Source organism: Phymastichus coffea, unplaced genomic scaffold (genome assembly GCF_024137745.1).
Source record: "Phymastichus coffea isolate CEN01 unplaced genomic scaffold, Cenicafe_Pcof_1.1 PCOF00072, whole genome shotgun sequence".
Lineage (NCBI taxonomy): Eukaryota > Metazoa > Arthropoda > Insecta > Hymenoptera > Eulophidae > Phymastichus > Phymastichus coffea.
This window is the reverse complement of record NW_026706883.1, coordinates 933,443-952,632: the sequence shown is the minus strand read 5'-3', so window position 1 is coordinate 952,632 and position 19,190 is coordinate 933,443. Positions and strand designations below refer to the sequence as shown.

General features: G+C 40.0%; 1 protein-coding gene across 1 annotated transcript; it reads left to right on the top strand.

Annotated features, from left to right (window-relative positions):
* Nucleotides 1-40: 40 nt before the first annotated feature.
* LOC131668043 (allatostatin-A receptor-like) lies at nucleotides 41-13,820 on the top strand. The gene is made up of 5 exons (XM_058941867.1): nucleotides 41-2,047; nucleotides 5,656-5,785; nucleotides 7,051-7,326; nucleotides 8,143-8,394; nucleotides 13,302-13,820. Exons 1-4 carry the CDS (start codon nucleotides 1,632-1,634, stop codon nucleotides 8,392-8,394), a joined length of 1,074 nt encoding a protein of 357 aa, XP_058797850.1. The 5' UTR covers nucleotides 41-1,631; the 3' UTR covers nucleotides 13,302-13,820.
* Nucleotides 13,821-19,190: the final 5,370 nt, after the last annotated feature.

The following is a 19,190-nucleotide window of genomic DNA, read 5'->3' as shown; positions in this document are numbered from 1 at the left end:
CGATGTCAGCACGGGTCGTCGCGAGATCTTCGCGTTGTCCGAGCGAGACCGGCGTCGCGTTTCCCGCAGCTTGCTGTCGCGGCGCGCACGAGGAGCGAAATTCAAGTTGGCAGTCGCGGCGCGCACGTCCGAGCGGAGGGTGCGCGTTCCCCCGCCACGGACTCGCCCTTTTCTTTCCGCTTTGAGCTTTGATATTCGCAGTGCGCGTGTATCAGTGACCTTCGTCCCGGCTAATAATGTTCCCACTGGGAATCCTAGTGCGCCGCGAAGCTGCTTTCCTCGCGAGAAGGACGTTAACTTTCGTCAGAAAGAAGCGGCATTAACGCGACACTCGACGAGGAGTTTATAGCTGACGCTCGAACGCGCCTAAGGACGCGCGAGAGACGCGACGAAACAGTAATTGATCCCGTGATGTCGCCTTTAATAGGTGGCTCCCGCGGTGCTTCGGCCGTTTATTAGTTGCCAAAGTATTGGAGACGCAGCGGAAAAATTCTTCCTTCTCTTTTTCCTTCTATCCGTGAATGCCGCGTCGAAGGAGTGTCGGCTTCCAGCGGCACAGCTGCGATGCTTCGTGCTTAAGGAGCATCTCCTTGGATCCCCGGCTCTCGGCGAAAGTGATTTGCTATTTTGAATTTTACGAGTTACCAGCAGACCATCGTATTTGCTTGACGTCCCGCGCCGATACACTAGATTTTATACGCTCGCTTTTTTCTTACTAAAATAATTTTAGATATCATTAAGTCGAACGAAGTATATAAAAACAATCGTATAATTTTATTGGCGTATGCTCAGAGAAGTTTGCAGCTCAGTTTACAGTTATGCACTAGCTTATTGAATCGAAAGTATAAGGCGATTCGCAGAATGCGTTTGTTCCGCGAACACATTTTCTGGCATAGAGCGTGGAATGGTCCGTCTATTTTTAATCTCAGAGTTTAATTAACGCTGCGCAAGATAAACATTTCCGTGAGTTATCTGCCTGACTGTGTTGCTTTGTTGGAGAGTGACGAATAAAAGGATTCAACTGTCGCGCAGCAATTTTCACCAACGTCAGCTTGTGACGAAGAGCAAAAGTAAAGGAATCTTGCGAAATCGTATGCAAAGCTAGCAAAAGCAATTTCTCAGTTTTTTCGACAATTATTCGTTTCGATCGCTACAAACGTGTGAACAGCCGGAACTCATCCGCAAGTCACATTCGTAAGATTCTTTTGTAAAACGCAGACGAATGCAGAGTTCGTCCGCAGGGCAATGTGTCTTCAGTTATGCAAACGAAGGTTTGCTCGTGTATAATGCACTCGTAAAGACATCAAGTACAAATTCGAGCTTTATGTCGTTGCTTTGCGTGGACAATATAATTTTACGATTCGAAGGTTCCTTGTTTTTCCACTTTATCAGCGAAGCGATTTCGCGAAAATTGCTAGGACACATCGTCGCAAGTAATTGTGTGCCAACAGATTCCACGGGCGCTCAGAAATAAGCCCCTCGAGAGCGAGAGAGTAGCGCACTGGCCGTTATGAGAATACGCAGCCCACGATAAGCTTAAATATAGCAATCGCATGGAAGAGAAGCTCGACTGAATCGCCCGCAGTTTGCTAGCCGCGAAGAGAGGTGGCGAGGCACCGAGCGCATTCAGAATGTCGGCAACCGGTGGTACAGGTGTGACGACGGCGACGGCCTTGATGGGCAACACGACGCTAAACTGCGCGGACGATAACACGCCGGAATTCAACTTGGACTCGCTGCAGACGATCATCTCGATCGTGGTGCCGATTTTCTTCGGTCTGATATGCGTGCTGAGCGTCATCGGTAACAGCCTCGTCATCGTCATTGTCGCGTCCAATGCGAGCATGCGGTCGACCACCAACATATTAATCATCAATCTGGCCGTCGCCGATTTGCTGTTCGCCGTGTTCTGTATACCGTTTACCGCCACGGACTACGTACTTCCCTATTGGATCTTCGGCGACGTGTGGTGCAGAATCGTCCAGTATCTCATCATCGTCACCGCTTGCGCCAGTGTCTACACTCTCGTTCTCATGAGTCTCGACAGGTAGGTCGCCGCTCTGTTTTATTAGCTCCGTACGCCAATTCTTGTACTTGACTGCGATTATTTGTCTCTGTAATTTCTTTTTTTTCCCCCGCGCCCGTCAATTTTTCAACGCGCCATTACTTTTAACTGAAATGCTTGCCTTTTTAGGACCTTTCTAAAATCTCTTCGTCAGAACAATTCTTTACACGGTAGCTTTTAAGCTCCGCTTATTATGACTCTAAAAAAAAGAAAAAAGGGAGAATTACAGTGCGCGTCTACGCTAGCAATCCAAGAATAACTGGATTTCGCTCTGACGTAACCTCTTTACTGTACAGATTGAAAGAGACGCTCACTCAGGGCAGAGCCATATACAATTACGTTGCTATTAATTATCAATGCAATTGATTGTTTGAATGAAAGGTAATATGCTCATTAAAACGCGGTCTCGCTATGAAATTGACAAATGGAAATCTGATCAAGTTGTTTCAACAAAGTCAAAGCAAGCAGAAGGGCGGAAAAAGAGAAGGAAGAAAAACAAGGCGCAGATGGCCGATGTGATGGTCAATTTCACGCGCAAAGAAAGGAAAAAGTTGATCGGTCTTTTGCCGTGAGAATTCAATGACCGCACAGACGAAACGAGCTCCTTGTCTTCAAACGTGTATATATATATCCATAGGGTGGAAATTTAACGGGGAATCCAGAAGTTCCATTATGATAACGAATCAGTCAAGCGCTTCTTTAACCTGATGTCCGCTTAGATGCCAAAATTCCGAGGAACTTTGTCCCCTACTATGTCTTATTTATTTGTCCGCGGGATCAACATACGTACTTGTGTGTGCTCGCGCTCTCTTTCTCTCACTCTCCCCCTCTCTCTTTCTGTCTCGTCGCGCTGAACTCTTATTCGAGATATCAGATCGAACATATTGAACCACTTTGTCTTCCTTCCTTCCTTTCTGTAGCAGCTTTGGTAGCTGTTTGCTCGTTCCACGTGGTAAATTGATCGATTATCAGTGATGCCAAGTGAGCGACTAATTCGATTTCCTGGGATTCTTGAGTATTAGTGGTGATAACTACTGGCCGGCTAGTTCTGCTTCGACTGTCTGACGGCGAACAATTAACGACGCATGACGCACGATAAGCTCGTTATGATGTTTTAGTAATACCGCAGCTGGCGTTGATCATGTCTCGATTATTTTTTTTTTCTCTGACACTATTAGAATCATATTACTTTGCAAAAACTGATTATTACAGATTTTTACGTACTAGCAATCTTTACATTGTCGTTTTGCTTTTTTCCACCAATCACCAATAGGACATTTTTTGTGCTTTAGGTCATTTAATAATAAAGTTACGTACAACTTGACGGTCTAATGAACATTTTCTTAACGGTGAGAAATTAAAAGATGCCAATAAATTAATAATGTAATTTTCATACGCTGTATATTGTACGATGAATTAGTGCAAGATCAATCATCTAAGTTTAAGGGGAATAAAATTCCATTTTCTTATTTAATTGGACGCAAGCTATGGAGAAATGGAGAAAGAAAATCTTGTTTTCTTGTATTTGCAAATTGAATTTTATTTAAACTATGTTCAAGATTTATTCATGATTTTGTTTTTCGTTCAAAAATTTATTGACACTTTTTATATTTACATAATTGGCATTGGTATTTCAAAAAAATTGCGTTAAATTAAAGATTTTAGTTTTATTTTCGATAGACAGAGAAGACAATTGTATAAAAAAAACAGTGAAAACGCCGCGGAAATGATTAACATTACCGCGTATTCTTTATGCAGGTAGTTTGAATGGAGCTTTTTAGTTGTTTGCAATAAAAAAGAACTAACTGCACCTACTGTTAAGCCTTTTTTTTCCAAGCCAATATACTCTCGTAATTATTTTCCGAGTACGAGGAAGGCAGAACTATTATGAAAAAAGAAATAATAATAAGCAAATAAAAATGGCACTTTTCTAATGATTCTCGTGAAAACAATGTTTACTACGTAGTAGAGACAAGTTATACTGAGAAAGTGATTTCAGCGCGCTTAAAATTCATATTTGTTATTTGACTGTAACAAGAATCGAAGGCCATTCTGCTTGTTCACTTGCCCACAAACCTAAAGACGACAGACAAATATACGTGCGAAAATGTTTTTTATGACAGAACGAGGAAAAATTGTAAAAAAGCCCGTCCTGAGGCAATCTGAAAAACTACAAAATCAGGCGCCTACAAGCTAACACCAACAGCTTCTAAGCGTGTTCGCCTAGAAGCAAACACAGACAGCGGCAGTGACACGTGTAAAAAAAATGACCCTCGTTCGTTATCATTCCGTGTCTAGATGAGAAAAAGAGGGGAAAAGAAAAAATTGAGAGAGATTTTTCAATTTTGCACTTCACCGTCGCCAAAAAAGCGCCAACTTGGCATGTGATCTATCATTCCTTTGGGTATTTTTCTATTATCAATGTCGGCGTCATTTTATCGAGAGTAAAGAAAAGAGGTTCAGCACGTGTTATATGAGCTAATGGTTCTCTTATTTCCGGTCAATTGCCATATATTGTGCCACTGACATTTCTCCTGTCTCGGATCGCTCACTTTATTTCGTAAGTGTCTGCAGCGTATCAATTGTTTAACTTTCGGCCCGAGTCTATTTGGGCCATCCTCAGAGAGAAAAGAGAGAGATACTGCGGCGCAGTCAGCTATACATTGTATTCATAGATCTATGGGTATAACTTCGCTAATTGGCACAGATACTCTAGCGATTTCCAATTTTCCGTCGTTTTGAGCTTTCCCAAATCTGAATTTAATGAAAACGTGGATTACTTTTGGTTGGTTGGCAAATGTTTCAGACGCGATCCGCTTTTGAAGAAATAGCATTTCATGTACAATCACTGCGCAAAATGTACTATGCAAAGTACAAATAAAAGAAAAAGCAATGAAAAGCCTCGTGGGAAATATCTCGGGATTGAGCGTGATTTATAGCAGATTATGTTTCCTTCGGCACAAAAAAAGAGGAAGAAAAAAATGGATAAAAGCCATCGAGAATCGATATCACTTTAATATGAGAGCTTTTCCGAGTCGTTATTATAAGCTGAGCATACATGCGTTTTTAATCGGTTATTGCAATAATCTGTTAGTTGGCTATCTCATAACAAAGCAGTACACGTGACAGGCATTGAAAAAGCTCTTTATTAAAGTTTATCATATACACGTTTTCTCTGCTAGAGAGAGAAAGAGAGAGAGAGAGAGAGAGAGAGAGAGAGAGAGCAAGTGGTAAATATGTAGAATGGACGAGCTCCTTTATATGTTACGAGTGTGGCAAACCGTAATTGGCCATATAATTAAATTTCTCTTTCCTATCGAGTTGTGCGAAATAAAAACAGATAAAATTCTTTGTATCTAGCGAAAACTTAGGGGTTTATCGTGATATAGGTCAAGACGAAACACATAATTTTGGGTTTCTGTTGTAATTAATAGCGCCACGCGCGCCCCCCTTCGACTTCTGCAATTACTGACACTAAGTACAAGATGAATCTAACATTTTAAGAAAAAGAAGTTAAAAATTCAGAGGTGTCAGTCGGATAAAGTGAAGTATAAAGTATTTGATGTCTGATCGGATTTCGTGGATTTCAGGTACCTCGCGGTGGTACATCCGATAGCATCAATGTCGATGCGCACCGAGGGTAGGGCGTGCATCGCTGTTGGGATCATCTGGATCGTGATACTCACCTCATCTATACCCGTGCTATTCATTCACGGCGAGGTAAGTGTCTCCTTTTTCCGCTACCCTCTGCACGTGCTTCGATTCGCGATCGCTACGCTTTACCACGACAAAGTCTTTGGATTTCTATTATTTACTTTCAATTGACTCCGTTGGTTTCCACTAAAGTAAGAGCTACATTCTTCTCTCAATTGCATTGGATACAATGACGAATATATTTTTAAACACTGTTAAAAAAATATCAAAAGTGGAAAGGGTAATAGATGTTAGTGTCTGACTAAACTTGGTCTACATCACTGTATTCATTAACACTTTTTTTAACTAAATTTTCACGCAGCAAAAAAAAACTAAATTAATTAGATAAATAATATTCGTAGACTATGCTTACGAACTTTTTCCTAAACAAAAATACTCAAAAGAATTACGCAAAATTTAACAAAGAATAACGTTTCTTTTACGTTTTGTTAATTTTTATAGTAAGCAAAATTTTATACAAAGAACAAATGCGCGTTCAATCTTTATTTATTTGTCGAAATGAAAGTTTTTCAAAACTTTCTAAAAGGGCAAATGCATTTTTCAGAAAGGCCTGTGATCTCTCTTCGTTTGGATATGGTTGCAAAATTTCTATTTTTTCCTATTGTTCCCTTTTCACCCTAAAGATACTATCTCCTGTCACTTCATATCCAACACTCATGCGTTCTTCATGCAATGTTTTATGGAATACATGCGTCAAAGTGGTATTTCTGTCGTACGTACTAAAAAAACAAAGAAAAAACAACAATGCTGTTTTCTTTTTCTGTTTAAAATCTATTTTTTTCTCTCTTTTCCCGCATAGTGGACGTTTATGTAAATGTAAAAAAGGTGGGTGAGAATTACAGTTAGCTGAATGGCTCTCTGCGACATATGAAACCAACTCGCGCTACGTAAAAGCAGAATACGTCGCTGGCTTTTTCACGAGCGTACCCATGTATTGCTATGTATATTCAGCGACTACACCGCAGAGAGCGAGCACGTCGCCATTTTACTATTTTCGTAAGACAATTTCGTTATAAAACAAATCGAACGCCAAGCGAAAGGTTGTGATCGGGAAAGCATATCTCGAGGGAATCGAGTCCGTATGAAGAGCTCATCTTTTATGAAACTATTACCATACCGACTTTCCACAGTTTTGTATTGCATGAAAACAAAAACTATTCGGAATATATTGGAAATTTTTTATTTCAAATTTGACCAGTAATTCGCCTCTTGCATAGATTAAAAACTTTTTTTTTTTTGACGAAATATAATATTGTGAAATCGTATCGTAGTACGATGAGCCACTATCACCATGCGACACAACGTCAACGAGTCAGGCTTATTGCCGAATCCTGCCTGACGCCAACTGGCCACTGTTCCAAGCGACTTTCTTCGGTGCGAGTTACGTGGTACCATTGACGCTTATCAGTGTCCTCTACTTTTTGATGCTCATACGCCTGTGGAAGGGTACGCGTACGAGTGTCGGCAGCCGACGAGGCAGAAAAAGAGTCACGAGGCTTGTCCTCGTCGTTGTCGGCGTTTTTGCACTTTGCTGGCTTCCTATTCAGGTGAGGCGTTTTAATTGGCGACCTTATTCCTCTGGTTGTAAGTGCGCCTTTTTTGCACCATCGAATGAAAAAAAAAACAAACAAACATTATAGTTGACGCGACCAAGCTTTAGCTTTTTTCATTTGAGACGCAGTTGCTTTAGGAGCACAAATCCGAGGCAGAAAACAGCACATGGGACTAAACTGCGCGTGATTTCAACTTTTTAAGGTTTTATTTTTTCCGTACAAAGAAAAAGATGAATATTCTACGGTTCGTGGCTTACTTAGAGGAAGCTTTCACAAGGATGCTGTTTATGATTGTACGCCCGGGCAAAATACACTTATGTGCTTGCAAGTGCTTATTTTGACTTGATTTATGTACGGTACTCGGCAAAAGTCAAAAAAAAGAACAAGTTAAATGCCATTGACGTTAAGTGGGGCCGCACGTTAACTTAGTATCTAGCGGCTGACCAATTAAGACCTCTACTACTTCATTTTTCAAAGCACTAACATTGCTTCCCACCGTCATATATATTTCTTTTTATAGTTTATAAAGCTTAGAGCCGATGTAATGTCTATTTTTATATCTTTCTTTATTGATCGTATAAACTGTCAACATCGTAAACAATATAGGTATATCCAATCACTGCTCGTAAATCACTGTTCTTGAAAATTATGAAGATGTAACATCGATCAGGAGGATTTGGTTTAAAAAAGAAACAGTCTTAGCTACTCATTATTGTCGTTATTTTCACGTTGGGAATTATAATTTAAAAAATAGAAAAAAAACACAATGGTCTAAAAAGACGGTTGAAATTGGGAAAATGTGGTTTGCAGGTAATCTTGTTGCTGAAGTCCATGGGACTGTACACGATGATTTCGTCGACGGTAGCACTGCAGATACTCAGTCATATATTGGCCTACATGAACAGCTGCATCAACCCAATTCTGTACGCGTTTCTGAGTGAGAACTTCTGCAAAGCATTCCGCAAGATCATCTACTGTAGATCAAGGAAGAGTCGACAAACACGACTTGGTCTGACAACTAAAAGCTCTAGGGCTGGACCTAGCAGCGCCGACATTTTATAGGTAAGCTTTGCACACACACGCGCGTGAACATGCGCATACATGTACACGCGTCACCCTGACACGACGGACTTATTGTATAGTATACGTATGTGCACACGCAGCTGCACGCAACGCTTCAATCATTCTGCCACATGCGCGGAGATTTGGGATTTGTGTTCACTACATCGCTTGCTTCGCTCTTCGGCTCGGACCATCATTTGCGTTTGCTATTTGACATGAGAATTCGTTGTAAATTGCCTTGCAATCCAGTTTATATTTTATTTCCTACGCTTTCGAGATTAAAATACCTGTTCCGTTGGACGGAGTTAGAATTGTAGTAAGAAGAAATACAATTTCACGGAGCTTTTTGTACGCGAATGCCCGCCGGTTATTTACAGTTACATGCGCTTGGAACACATTACATTTTCTGCATTTTCAAAGAAGCCAGATTTTCACTTACTGTAGAAATATCAAAGGTAGTGACGTTACTTATTGTCTTTCGTATGAGCGAGAATATAATTGGAAGCATTGGCCATCGTGTTCTTATATCTACGTTGCACAAGTAGCATTGTATAAGTATTATAAAAGTAATTTCTCGTATATAGATGTATTATTTGCATTCTGTCTCTTTTTCACCTTGCCAAAAAAAATAGAAAAATATTGCTGACGGATTATTCACGAGCAAAAAGCTACCATCAAGATTCCAGCTAGACGAGCTATTCGAAATAAAGTCGGCGAGTTGTCCAACAAATGGCAGTCTTTCTTTTTTCAAAGGCTGCAACTACGACGCTTCATTACACTGACGCTCCAGTTTTTGCCTTCTCCACAGTCTAACGGTGTTGCTTTCTCGATAAAAAACAATCTCCATCACAGTCGACTTTTAGTTTCTTTATCTACAGATGGTGCAACGAAAATATCAAAAGCTTTATAATTTATCGATAGACAGAAAGACAGAAGTAGAGAGAGAGAGAGAGAGAGAGGCAAAGAGAAAGAGAGCAAGAGAGAAAAAGAGAGAAGAATTTTCCAAATGGTTGGAGATACAATTTCAGTTGAGATTTACATTTGAGTACTTTTCAAGGTAGTCTGACTAACAATCAACTCTTCACCGTTTCTTTTTACTTTGTATGCTAGCCTTTGCGCTATTCTTCACCTCGCAATTGTTGATGAAATTATACTGACAAGGAGGCTGAATGTCTAAGTTTCGCAAAAGCTTTCATTACTGACATTGGTTTGAATTCATTGCCGCGCGTGGATTCTCGAAGCTATGAAGACAAAGCAACAGTGATATCGGAGCTTCACTGGATGCATTAATTAATACATGTCGCGTATACGCAGTTTGGCTACGCTAACGCAACTGAAATAGTAATTGAATACCATGCGCCTTGCAAGAACAAAGTGAAATGAAGTCCAGGGGAGAGAAAGCTCATTTCTTCATCTCGACCGAGTGCTCGAAACAATTTATAACGTCAAGGGGCCGTCATTTCCGCCTCGAGAACCTCGATAAAGGGAGAATGGCCGCGAGTATTACGAAAGTGAACGAGAAACAGCTAAGGGAAAAAAAAACAAGGAGAGGAGCTTTGCAAGCAGAGTTTCTCATTTGCGGTTGAGCCAAGTAAGGCGGCGACGACGCTGTGCAACCTAGAGCTCATAATGCGCGTAACGTAGAAACATTTACCACGGTACTGCATTTCTTTCTATCCCACGATAGAAAATAAAAAAATCAGCCATTTTCCAGCCTATAAGATATTGCTCGATGCGAAAAGCGCTTTGCCGGATAGATTTATGGTTCTTTTATTGGCCTCTTCCTACAATTTATTTCTTCTGACAACAATCGCTTTTGTCGATTCGCTTTCTCTTTCTCTCTCTCAATTCAACGGCACGAGGATAGCGTATTTTCAAATAAACTACAGCGTCGCCAACCATTCCAATTAAGCGCGCTCTCTCTCTCTCACTCTCGATTGTACTGCAAAAGACGAATGACATTAGACCTCGAACTTTTTATGAGATAGCCCCGCGAATAGATGACCATGTACGCGTGGGTGACGCGGCGCTCGTACCACGAATCTATTGAACTTGCCTAAAATTACTGTGCCTTTTTTTCTCTACTCTCTATCGGCACAAATTAATTAACTTGCACGCGGACGCGCGCTAGCCTGAAAAATGTTTAATGAGCTTGGTTATACATACAAGTTTGAAGCTGTCAAGGTGCGGCGAGATTTCATCATGGCGAACAAACATTGTAAACAAAAGTTTTCTATTTATTTGCTATTAAATGTCCTTGTATGATTATCAAGGTGAGCAACTTTTCATTGCAATAATAGAGAGCGAGCGATTTATAGAATTTACGAATCTGTCCAACATTCACTTCGGATCAAATGTGTTCTGAAAATCGTACGATCAGCAAGTACTTCTCGTGTATACTGTACGTTTCATCTCGCAGTAAAAAGATTTATTCCATTCAAATGATAAAAGCCACTCGATAAAAGTTGTTGCAAAAAATGTATTTAGTTGTTCGGCTAAATTCATATTAAAAAGTTATATCTAAATTGAATGCAAAATGTATAAGTGCTCTCGATTAAGTAATAATACTAAAATAAGTATGAAAAAATGATGAAATGATGTCAGAGAAAAAAGTAAGACTTTTTACTGTGTTCAATAAACATGACGTATTAATCATTTAGCGAGCAGTAAAGTCCACATATTGCGGTTCGAACTATCTCCAGAGTAATCTTCTCTGGATGAAATTGACCTGCCAATAACTGCACACGACGCAGCTCGCCGAAATGAAGTAGCATTTCCATACCAAATACGCACGTTCGCGTGCGTCTAATTGCGATATAAAAAAAAGAGTAAAATAACTCGAAATGAAGTGGTATCAAAAGATATTCAAGCAAAAAGTCGGGCGAGGCGAAAGAGCATTTAACAAGAGGATTATGCCGCGACATCCGAACAGCTTTTTAACGTGGGCTGCGCGATAATTTTACACTCGGCAGTATAAAACGCTTTTACACGCGACAAAGCTCCCCAACGGTCGCAGCGGCGCGGCACGAGCATTCTACTATTCGGTTATCTGTAGCGCGCAACAGAGGACACTTTGCATGCGCGCGCACACCCCTTTGTACCTGTAGCGCGTAACGTAGATTTGCTTTGTGCTCGCTAAAAATGAGCTCGGAAATTACAGGCTTTAGCTAGCCACTGGCATATATGTATTATTCATACTGCAACGATTAATAACTGAACAGGCGAGCTTAATGATCTCGACCTGCGTATATAAAAATAGAAAACATAAAAGAGAGGAGAAATATGCCGAGTCAGTGTATAACCGCAGGTTTCGATAATGACTCCAGATGAATAATTTGCAAGATCAGTTAACTCTCTCTCTCTCTCTGGCTCTCCGTGATGACGGATTATTCCTGCGTGCTTTTATTCGCTAAGCCTGGGATATTTATAGACAAGGAAACATGTAATTACGTATAGCCGACCTTACGAGCGCAACTTTGCAACACGAACAAATAATGCTAAAAGCTTGCCGCCGAGTAGAGTTGAAATTTACTTTCATTGTGCGTGCTTTATATTTCCCGTATAGTGCATTGTACTGCGTCTTATAGCTTTCCAAGATGTACAAAAGCTCTTTACAATTGCAATTTTAAACCAGTTAGAGAATTTTCATTGTTTCTTTAATTTTTCCCCCGATTTCTCTTTTTTATCAATTATTTATAATATATCAGCCAGTTATCAATTATTTTACGTTAAAACTCGTTTTAATAAATTTTCAAAATCACTGATTTTTCGATTATCGCTTGACAGGCGTGTAACGAATGGTATCTTTAAAAAATAACACGGGTATTCGTATTCGGGTATGAGAAAATAAATTATCAGATATAAAACAGCGAAGCAATTGTATCTTGATCGTTAATACTTACGTCGATATATCATTGCATGAAATTTAACTATCTCTGTGTGGTACCGTAGAATTTGTCGATTAAGAAACCATCCAAATTATGAAGCGTAATATTATAAACGTTAAAACATTTGAGTATCGGGCTTTTTCATGTCATTAGACTGGACTGATTTTGTTATATAATATATACGTAACTCATCGTACTAATCAACTCATTCTTTTATATCTGAGACTATTCTATCTTAGACTTAATTACAACGTGTAATAATCATAATCAGCTGTTGTAATCGACAGCGATAGCAATCTGATGAAATCCGGGTAAGAGACACTGAAAAACCATGGGGTGTCGCGCGCATGCGCTGGGCATAAATAGTTACACAAGCTAATTTCCACTCAATTCGTGCGAACGATGCAATTTATTAATGATTAACGGATGAAATTACAACCCTTGAAATAATTGCTACTCAAACCGAGTGTCAAATGATCTACCTAATTTAAATTTTAGCTTGGCTTTAAGCTCATATGTTGGAGATTAATTTAAATGATATATAAATAAGATTACTCAACGGTTATGGCTCTTAATCAGCTCAAGTTTCATTATATTTTAAATGCGTGTAAAGTCCACCTTTTTTTAAACTAAGTTTTAGAGAATTAAAGATAGCACATTCAGAAGCAGTTCTGAAAAAGATATTTCATAAGTTTTTGATACCAAAAATAAAAACATGATACAGAGAAAAAGTTAGCACAACTCTTAATCATTTCCAACCAGTTGCTCACTTACGAGTTTTCTAACTGAGATATTTTCAACAAGTTTTGTTGAGCTTTTATTTGATTTTTATTTCAAGAAGAATTAAAATGAATCTGGAGATATCGTATTAATATCGAGACCGTAAATAAATAAAAGTTAATTTGTTTTTCAATATATCAAATATAGTCGAAACGTAGCGGCTTAAAATGACAACGAGACTAAAGTACCGAATAGCTATATGACAATATTATGAAGCAAAATCCTTTGGTATATTTACAGTTGTCAAGGCCGAGCAGCACCGGCAGCGGAGCAGCAACAGCAGCGGAAGCGTTGAGCATAATCGAACAAGGGGAACTGTGAAGTGTCGACGCGAGAATGCTTAAAATTGCGAGCTTGTTGTTCTTCCCTTCAATAAGTGGATCTCACTGTTAGCAGCATACATGTATAAATGTGTAGCGCGCCGACAACAGCAAAGTCGTGCGTACAGGCAAACTCGACAGCGGTTGACGTCAAGAGGTGTTTGATATCGATCCTCTTTTTCCCTCATCCCACCATATCTTTCTCGATCATTTTTCGGTTAGACTTGGACTGTCGCACAGAGAGATGGCCTCGTTCAAAAATGAAAATAAAGTAACAGCACTGTTACGTCTTATATTTCTACTCAGTTTCATTGGACCCTTGGTGGACGAGGTTTGGATAACTTGATTGTGATACTAAATTCTGTATATTATTTGTATAAAGTTTAGATATTTTATCCATATGTTGAACATTTATTGTAAATAAACTATTCATGTTGCAGATGTGAAATTGCTTTTTAATAAAAAAATAAACTTAGCTTCATACTATTTCTCGCCAATTGACGCGGAATATGATAAGCGCAAACATTCAATTTCAATCCAATCGGTCAATAATCGTGTTTAATCAAATTTTTGTCTTGTTTCATAATTGTTTTCTTCCCTCAGAACTTCAAATAAACATATATAAATAAAGCAGCAGTAGTGTCACTTGCTTTCGTCGCTCGGGGGCGACGCTTTGACGCGCCGGAGTTATACATTATCATCGAGGCGCCGCACTGACCCCAATAAAGAAGGATCAGTGAGAGACTGAGTATACGTGGAAAATCATCCATGTAATTAGTATACATTCGAGGCTAACGTTGATTACGATAATAACTATCTGTTCACGCTACTCTGACTTCTCAAATTTCCATTTGGTTGCTCCTATTAATATCGAAGTTTCCAATATCTTTGAACTTTCAGTGTTTCAAAACATAAATTTCAAAACATAAACAATATGAAATGTTGTTCGAAGAAATTAGATATATTTCAATAAAAAATTGACAATTGGAGAGTAGTATCCAGAGGAACGACTCGTTATTGATGACCTCTGTGATGCTGGGAAGTTTGAGGCAGTCTTTCATTTGCTCCAATAGATACAGTAGAAGATAAAGTCAAGCGGGTATTAATTCATGATTGATAACCTCGAACTGAAGAGTATGAAACTAAGAAAGTAATCATTTTTAAAACGCTTGCCAAAATTAAAGCCATCTGGAAAACGACATTTCCTATAGCCTTTTTACTGCTCGAATGAATCAACTTGGTCGTTTCAATTACGTCCACAAACAAAGAAAACATTCCAGACAGTCGTAAAATAAAAATTAGCCCCTTGCGAATCACTGTCGCCTCAACGTTTACTATCTTGCCTCGCATGTACGCCGACGCATGAAACGATAAATCAAGCGAGCTTTTATTGTTTTTCCAGATTGCCATAATCCTAGTGAGCTTGTATTTTTTTGCACAATTTTGGGATAATATTGCATTTGTAAGTGAACATTTTTCTGAAAGATAAAAAGAACGTAAAATAACATTCGACTCCTGTGAATACCCAAAAAAATCGATATTTCATCAATAAAAGCTTTGAAAGAAGAGACTCATTACCTCGATTTTCTAGAATAAAAATATAAAAGTGCACTCGTCGAACGTTTGAAATGGTTTCAAACTACGACTTTTAACAATACTTTACCGATGAATGACTATAAAAAGTAAGAACTCGACAAGAAAGACAAGTTCTGTTGAGAATGGGTGAGAAGGCTTAAATTTTGATGAGGAAAGGGATAAAATGAATAAAACGGCCATCGATTTACAATTGTTTCTCTTTTCTTACCTTGCATAGGGCGTATTGTTAGTGTGTCAAACAAGAAAAAAATTTCATATCGTCGGTGACAAGTTCAAGTGCTACTCTAAAGAACCCAGCTAACTGAGTATATTTAAAAGCGATGCCAGTCACATCCCGGCTTTTGTATGACAGGTATCAGAAAACGTCATGCTAGTGTAGCTTTGCAAGTAGCTGTCAAGTTTTTAATTCAAAACCGCTTCTGGGAAGAAAGTAATTTTTCGAACATGTATTTTATTTTTGTTTTAACAAATATTTATAGTCTCCTTTATTACAATTTTGACAGTAACGCCCATAAAAAAAGCCATTAGAATTCACCTTTCACGCTTTCAATTAGCTTACCGGCGATATAAATCTGAATTTCACATACGTGATTGCCATGTATAAAAACCTTTTGTTGTTATTACCAAACCATACAATAGGCTTTTAATTCGTTCGTTTTCTTGAGCAACTTATCGTTCCGTGTTGTCGTTATGAAAGAGAGTTAGCGCGAGGCCAAAGTAGAAGTTATTGCGATGAGAAAAGGGCGTCAAATGGCCGGTACACTGCGTAGACTTTTCTACGTGAAATGGTAAAGTATACGATCCGTGAGTCCGACTTTCTCTTACTCCCTCAACGAATAAGGAAGATTATGTCGTATAGGTTGCTTCCGCACTGAGTAGAACATACAATAGTGGCTGTACTAGTCTTTGCTATTAGAAGCAAAATTAAATTGTATTCGACACAGTTAACGAAAAAGCTATTCAATGCATTTTGCCGAAAATCGCGAACATGCGGCGCTTATTCGCTTCCATTATTATTGATCGAAAAATATCATACTTTCTTTTGCTATTTCGAGCCATAAATTAATTAGAAAGATAAAAGTAGCCAGAAAGAAAATTCACCAATCTAATAAATGTGTTTGCCTGGCGTCACTGTCATGGTTGTAAAAGTCAAGTTAACGTGAGTTTTTCTTCTCTGTTCGGTCAATCAGTCGACCGCGTCGCTTTCGCAGCGTCAGCCTAAATAACAATATCGACAAGAGCTATAATGGTATTAAAAGCAACCGGCAATATTTCACAAGTATTTTCGTAGTAGATGGCTCCATTTGAAAGAAACCCGTTGAATTCGAGACATTACACTCGAGCAATTCCAGCAGCAGTCAATCTCAGTCGATTGCAGCATTGAACGCAGAAACGCGAAACTGGGAAATGTCGAAAGTATTTTGCACCGAGTGCGATAGGCAATTTAGTCACGGGAAAGAACAGAGGCAGAGGATAAAAGTGAGAAAGGGGACGGAGGTAAAGGAAAAAAGAATTCTCGAGTACACGTAGATAGATGCGGGCGTGTAATACAATGTCGTGCTCGAGTTGTGACGCCCTAGGGGAGTCGCTGGACCGCTGACTGCAGAGCGCTAATAAAGCCGGTCGTGTATGCATGTGACAGCATGGTCCTGATGAAGCAGCCGCGAGCAGCTGCTGTGTGCGCGCGCGAGCCGACTCATGGCTTATTACAAGACGCAGCGGAATAGGCGTATATTACGTTGTCCCCCCCCCCCCCTGTCGCAAGATGAATTCTTACCTCTTATTATGTGTTGCCCCCCGGATGGAAGGTTCGAGTATATCAGGGTGTACATCTATGAGCTGTCGATATATATAGATATATAACTAACTCGCGTATCTGATACCGCAAGCAAACATCGCCTGTGAGAGACGCTCGTCGCATACTCAATCGAGTTTTCCGCTAAGATGCATATTGTCTAGAGGCTACGACTGCGCGGACTCGCTGCGCAGCCTCGTGATAAATTATGCTGATCACGCCATTCATTAATAAATCAGCTAATCCCGTTGTGCTTGACGCAACTATTACCTCTTTCAAGTATTTTACTTGTATCTCGATGCTTCTGACTCCGAGACCCGTGATTTTTTGCCGTCCACTTAATCAGCTCCACTCATAAGCTGATACGATTAAAACGCAAGCTATGCTTGAAAAACGAGTGTCGATTTGAATAGGCGTTTGTTATAAAAATCAGTATACTCGAACGGAGTATTTTTATTTTTGAAAATCAATTCTATCCAAGAGCTGGATGGTGTTGCGTTTTTCATCTAATGGTAGAGGGTTTGATACGTGCTCGATCAACGTTACATTGCACGCATCACAAATGTTGCAGCAAGCTGGAGAGGAAATCAGAAACTAACGTAAGATCATGCAACGAAAGGAGTCGATTTTGCACGAGTGCAGTTGAGAATTGAATTTGTCGGTGATCTCTCCGAGATCTAGAGTGCTAATGTTAGATGGCCATTATACACACACTTACACACACATACATACACAAGTTACTACCCAATGGAATGAAAAAAGCTAAGAATGCCACGAGGGACCTTTACTCACTGCACTCGGCGTAACTCGTTGACAAAGAAACTGAAAATAAAAATAATAAAAGAAGAATCTCCAAAGAATTACTGGCTCATCTTCTATAAAAGGCGAGCAATAAAGTATTAAGATGATGCGAGCAAGGGAATAAGACACCAAGACGGGCTCGTAGTATCTCAAAAATCAGATTCACTCTTTGACATATCCAGAGTTTTCGTTGGGACTAACGCGTCGAAATTCATCGATATGCCATGAGATGTAGGGAGAAGCCCATATCTCCTTATTTTTCCATCTCCGCGCTTTCCATTCGCCCTGTCTTCGAGCCGCCTCGGTCGCCGGTAATCGAATCGCGTAATGACTTTCACTCGCGTGCAAGTTAAAACGTCGGCGTAATGAACTTTCCCCTTTTGGTCGAGTTGACGCGTTGTTCGCGCGGTGCATCGATATTTTTTCGATTTTTCTTTCGACTTCCAGCCAACGCTTACTGGAAGCCCGTTTCAGCGGTGGTCTTTGACTGCTGCTTGCGGCGAATTGAAACCGAAAGACTGAGTGGCTTCAGCGCCTGAAGGGAACCAAAGGCAAATTTGACTTGCACGTGGATCGAGATGGTCGCATGTGCATAGAACGTCTGCTCCTAGCAGCGGCAAAGCCCTTAGCTTACTGCTCGTTTCTTATCTATATCAAGGCTATTGCAGCGACTTTCTCGTCCCACTCCACTCTCGCGCCCCTACGTATCCGCTTGTGCATCAGCAACGCGCCTAATTTGGAAAATGATGAATCGGTTCGCTCGTGCGCTGCTCAATAAATTCCCGTCGGCGCGCGCGCGCGCAACATCTTATACCACATGCGTGCTACCGCAAATATAAAGTCACGACATCCTAATAATCAGCTTGCGCTCGAGATGATCACTTGCTGGGATACCTTGCCGAGGATCGATTTATAGGACCATATCGTGCCTTAGTCCATTTCGACAAAATACATTAATCAACCTCTATCACCATTCGAACTAGTTGGCGCCGTGCAAGAGCGTAATGTAGTTACGCTTAGCTCGTCGTTTCTAAATCCCTCATGACGCGCGAGAACTTTGCATTCAAAATTTTATATTTTATCGCACTAGCACATCGCAAATTAGAATTTCCGTTGAGGTTTGCACTCGGTTGACATATCTACAGTTTACCTGGTTACTCGCTACTTTTGTATTCAATTTCTGCCGGCGCCGGCAACTAAAATAATCAACGTTAGTCAAAAGTTTTCCGTATACGCAGCTTTCTGTGCAATATCGTTCCATTTGTGCTCGCGGCAACTTTAAAAACGACCGTGTCGGCTTATTAATTTCAAAATTTACGAGCGCCGGTGCTTCATGATCATCGTTATCGTGAATCTATATTCATAGGTATATAAAATTCCAATTAAATATCGAACATCACGCCAGAAAAAAATAAACGAGCTTATTATTATTTCGAGGAAATTACGAAAAGTCGATGAAGTTGTAATAATTGAAAACGTTATTATGATTATCCGAAGCACGTTACCGTGAACGATATTTTCCAGTCCACGTCGTACGCGCACACGAACCGACGTGCAACTCCACTAGAATTCATTTCAATGCTCGCGCGCCAGGGTATCAGACTACTTTTTTCGCTC

What these genes read in the sequence shown, in the direction of transcription:
- LOC131668043 (XM_058941867.1), top strand. Translation starts at nt 1,632, where the DNA reads ATGTCGGCAACCGGTGGTACAGGTGTGACGACGGCGACGGCCTTGATG. An exon ending in GTTCTCATGAGTCTCGACAG is followed by an intron (nt 2,048 to 5,655) that starts GTAGGTCGCCGC and finishes CGTGGATTTCAG; the next exon opens with GTACCTCGCGGTGGTACATC. An exon ending in TTTGCTGGCTTCCTATTCAG is followed by an intron (nt 7,327 to 8,142) that starts GTGAGGCGTTTT and finishes TGTGGTTTGCAG; the next exon opens with GTAATCTTGTTGCTGAAGTC.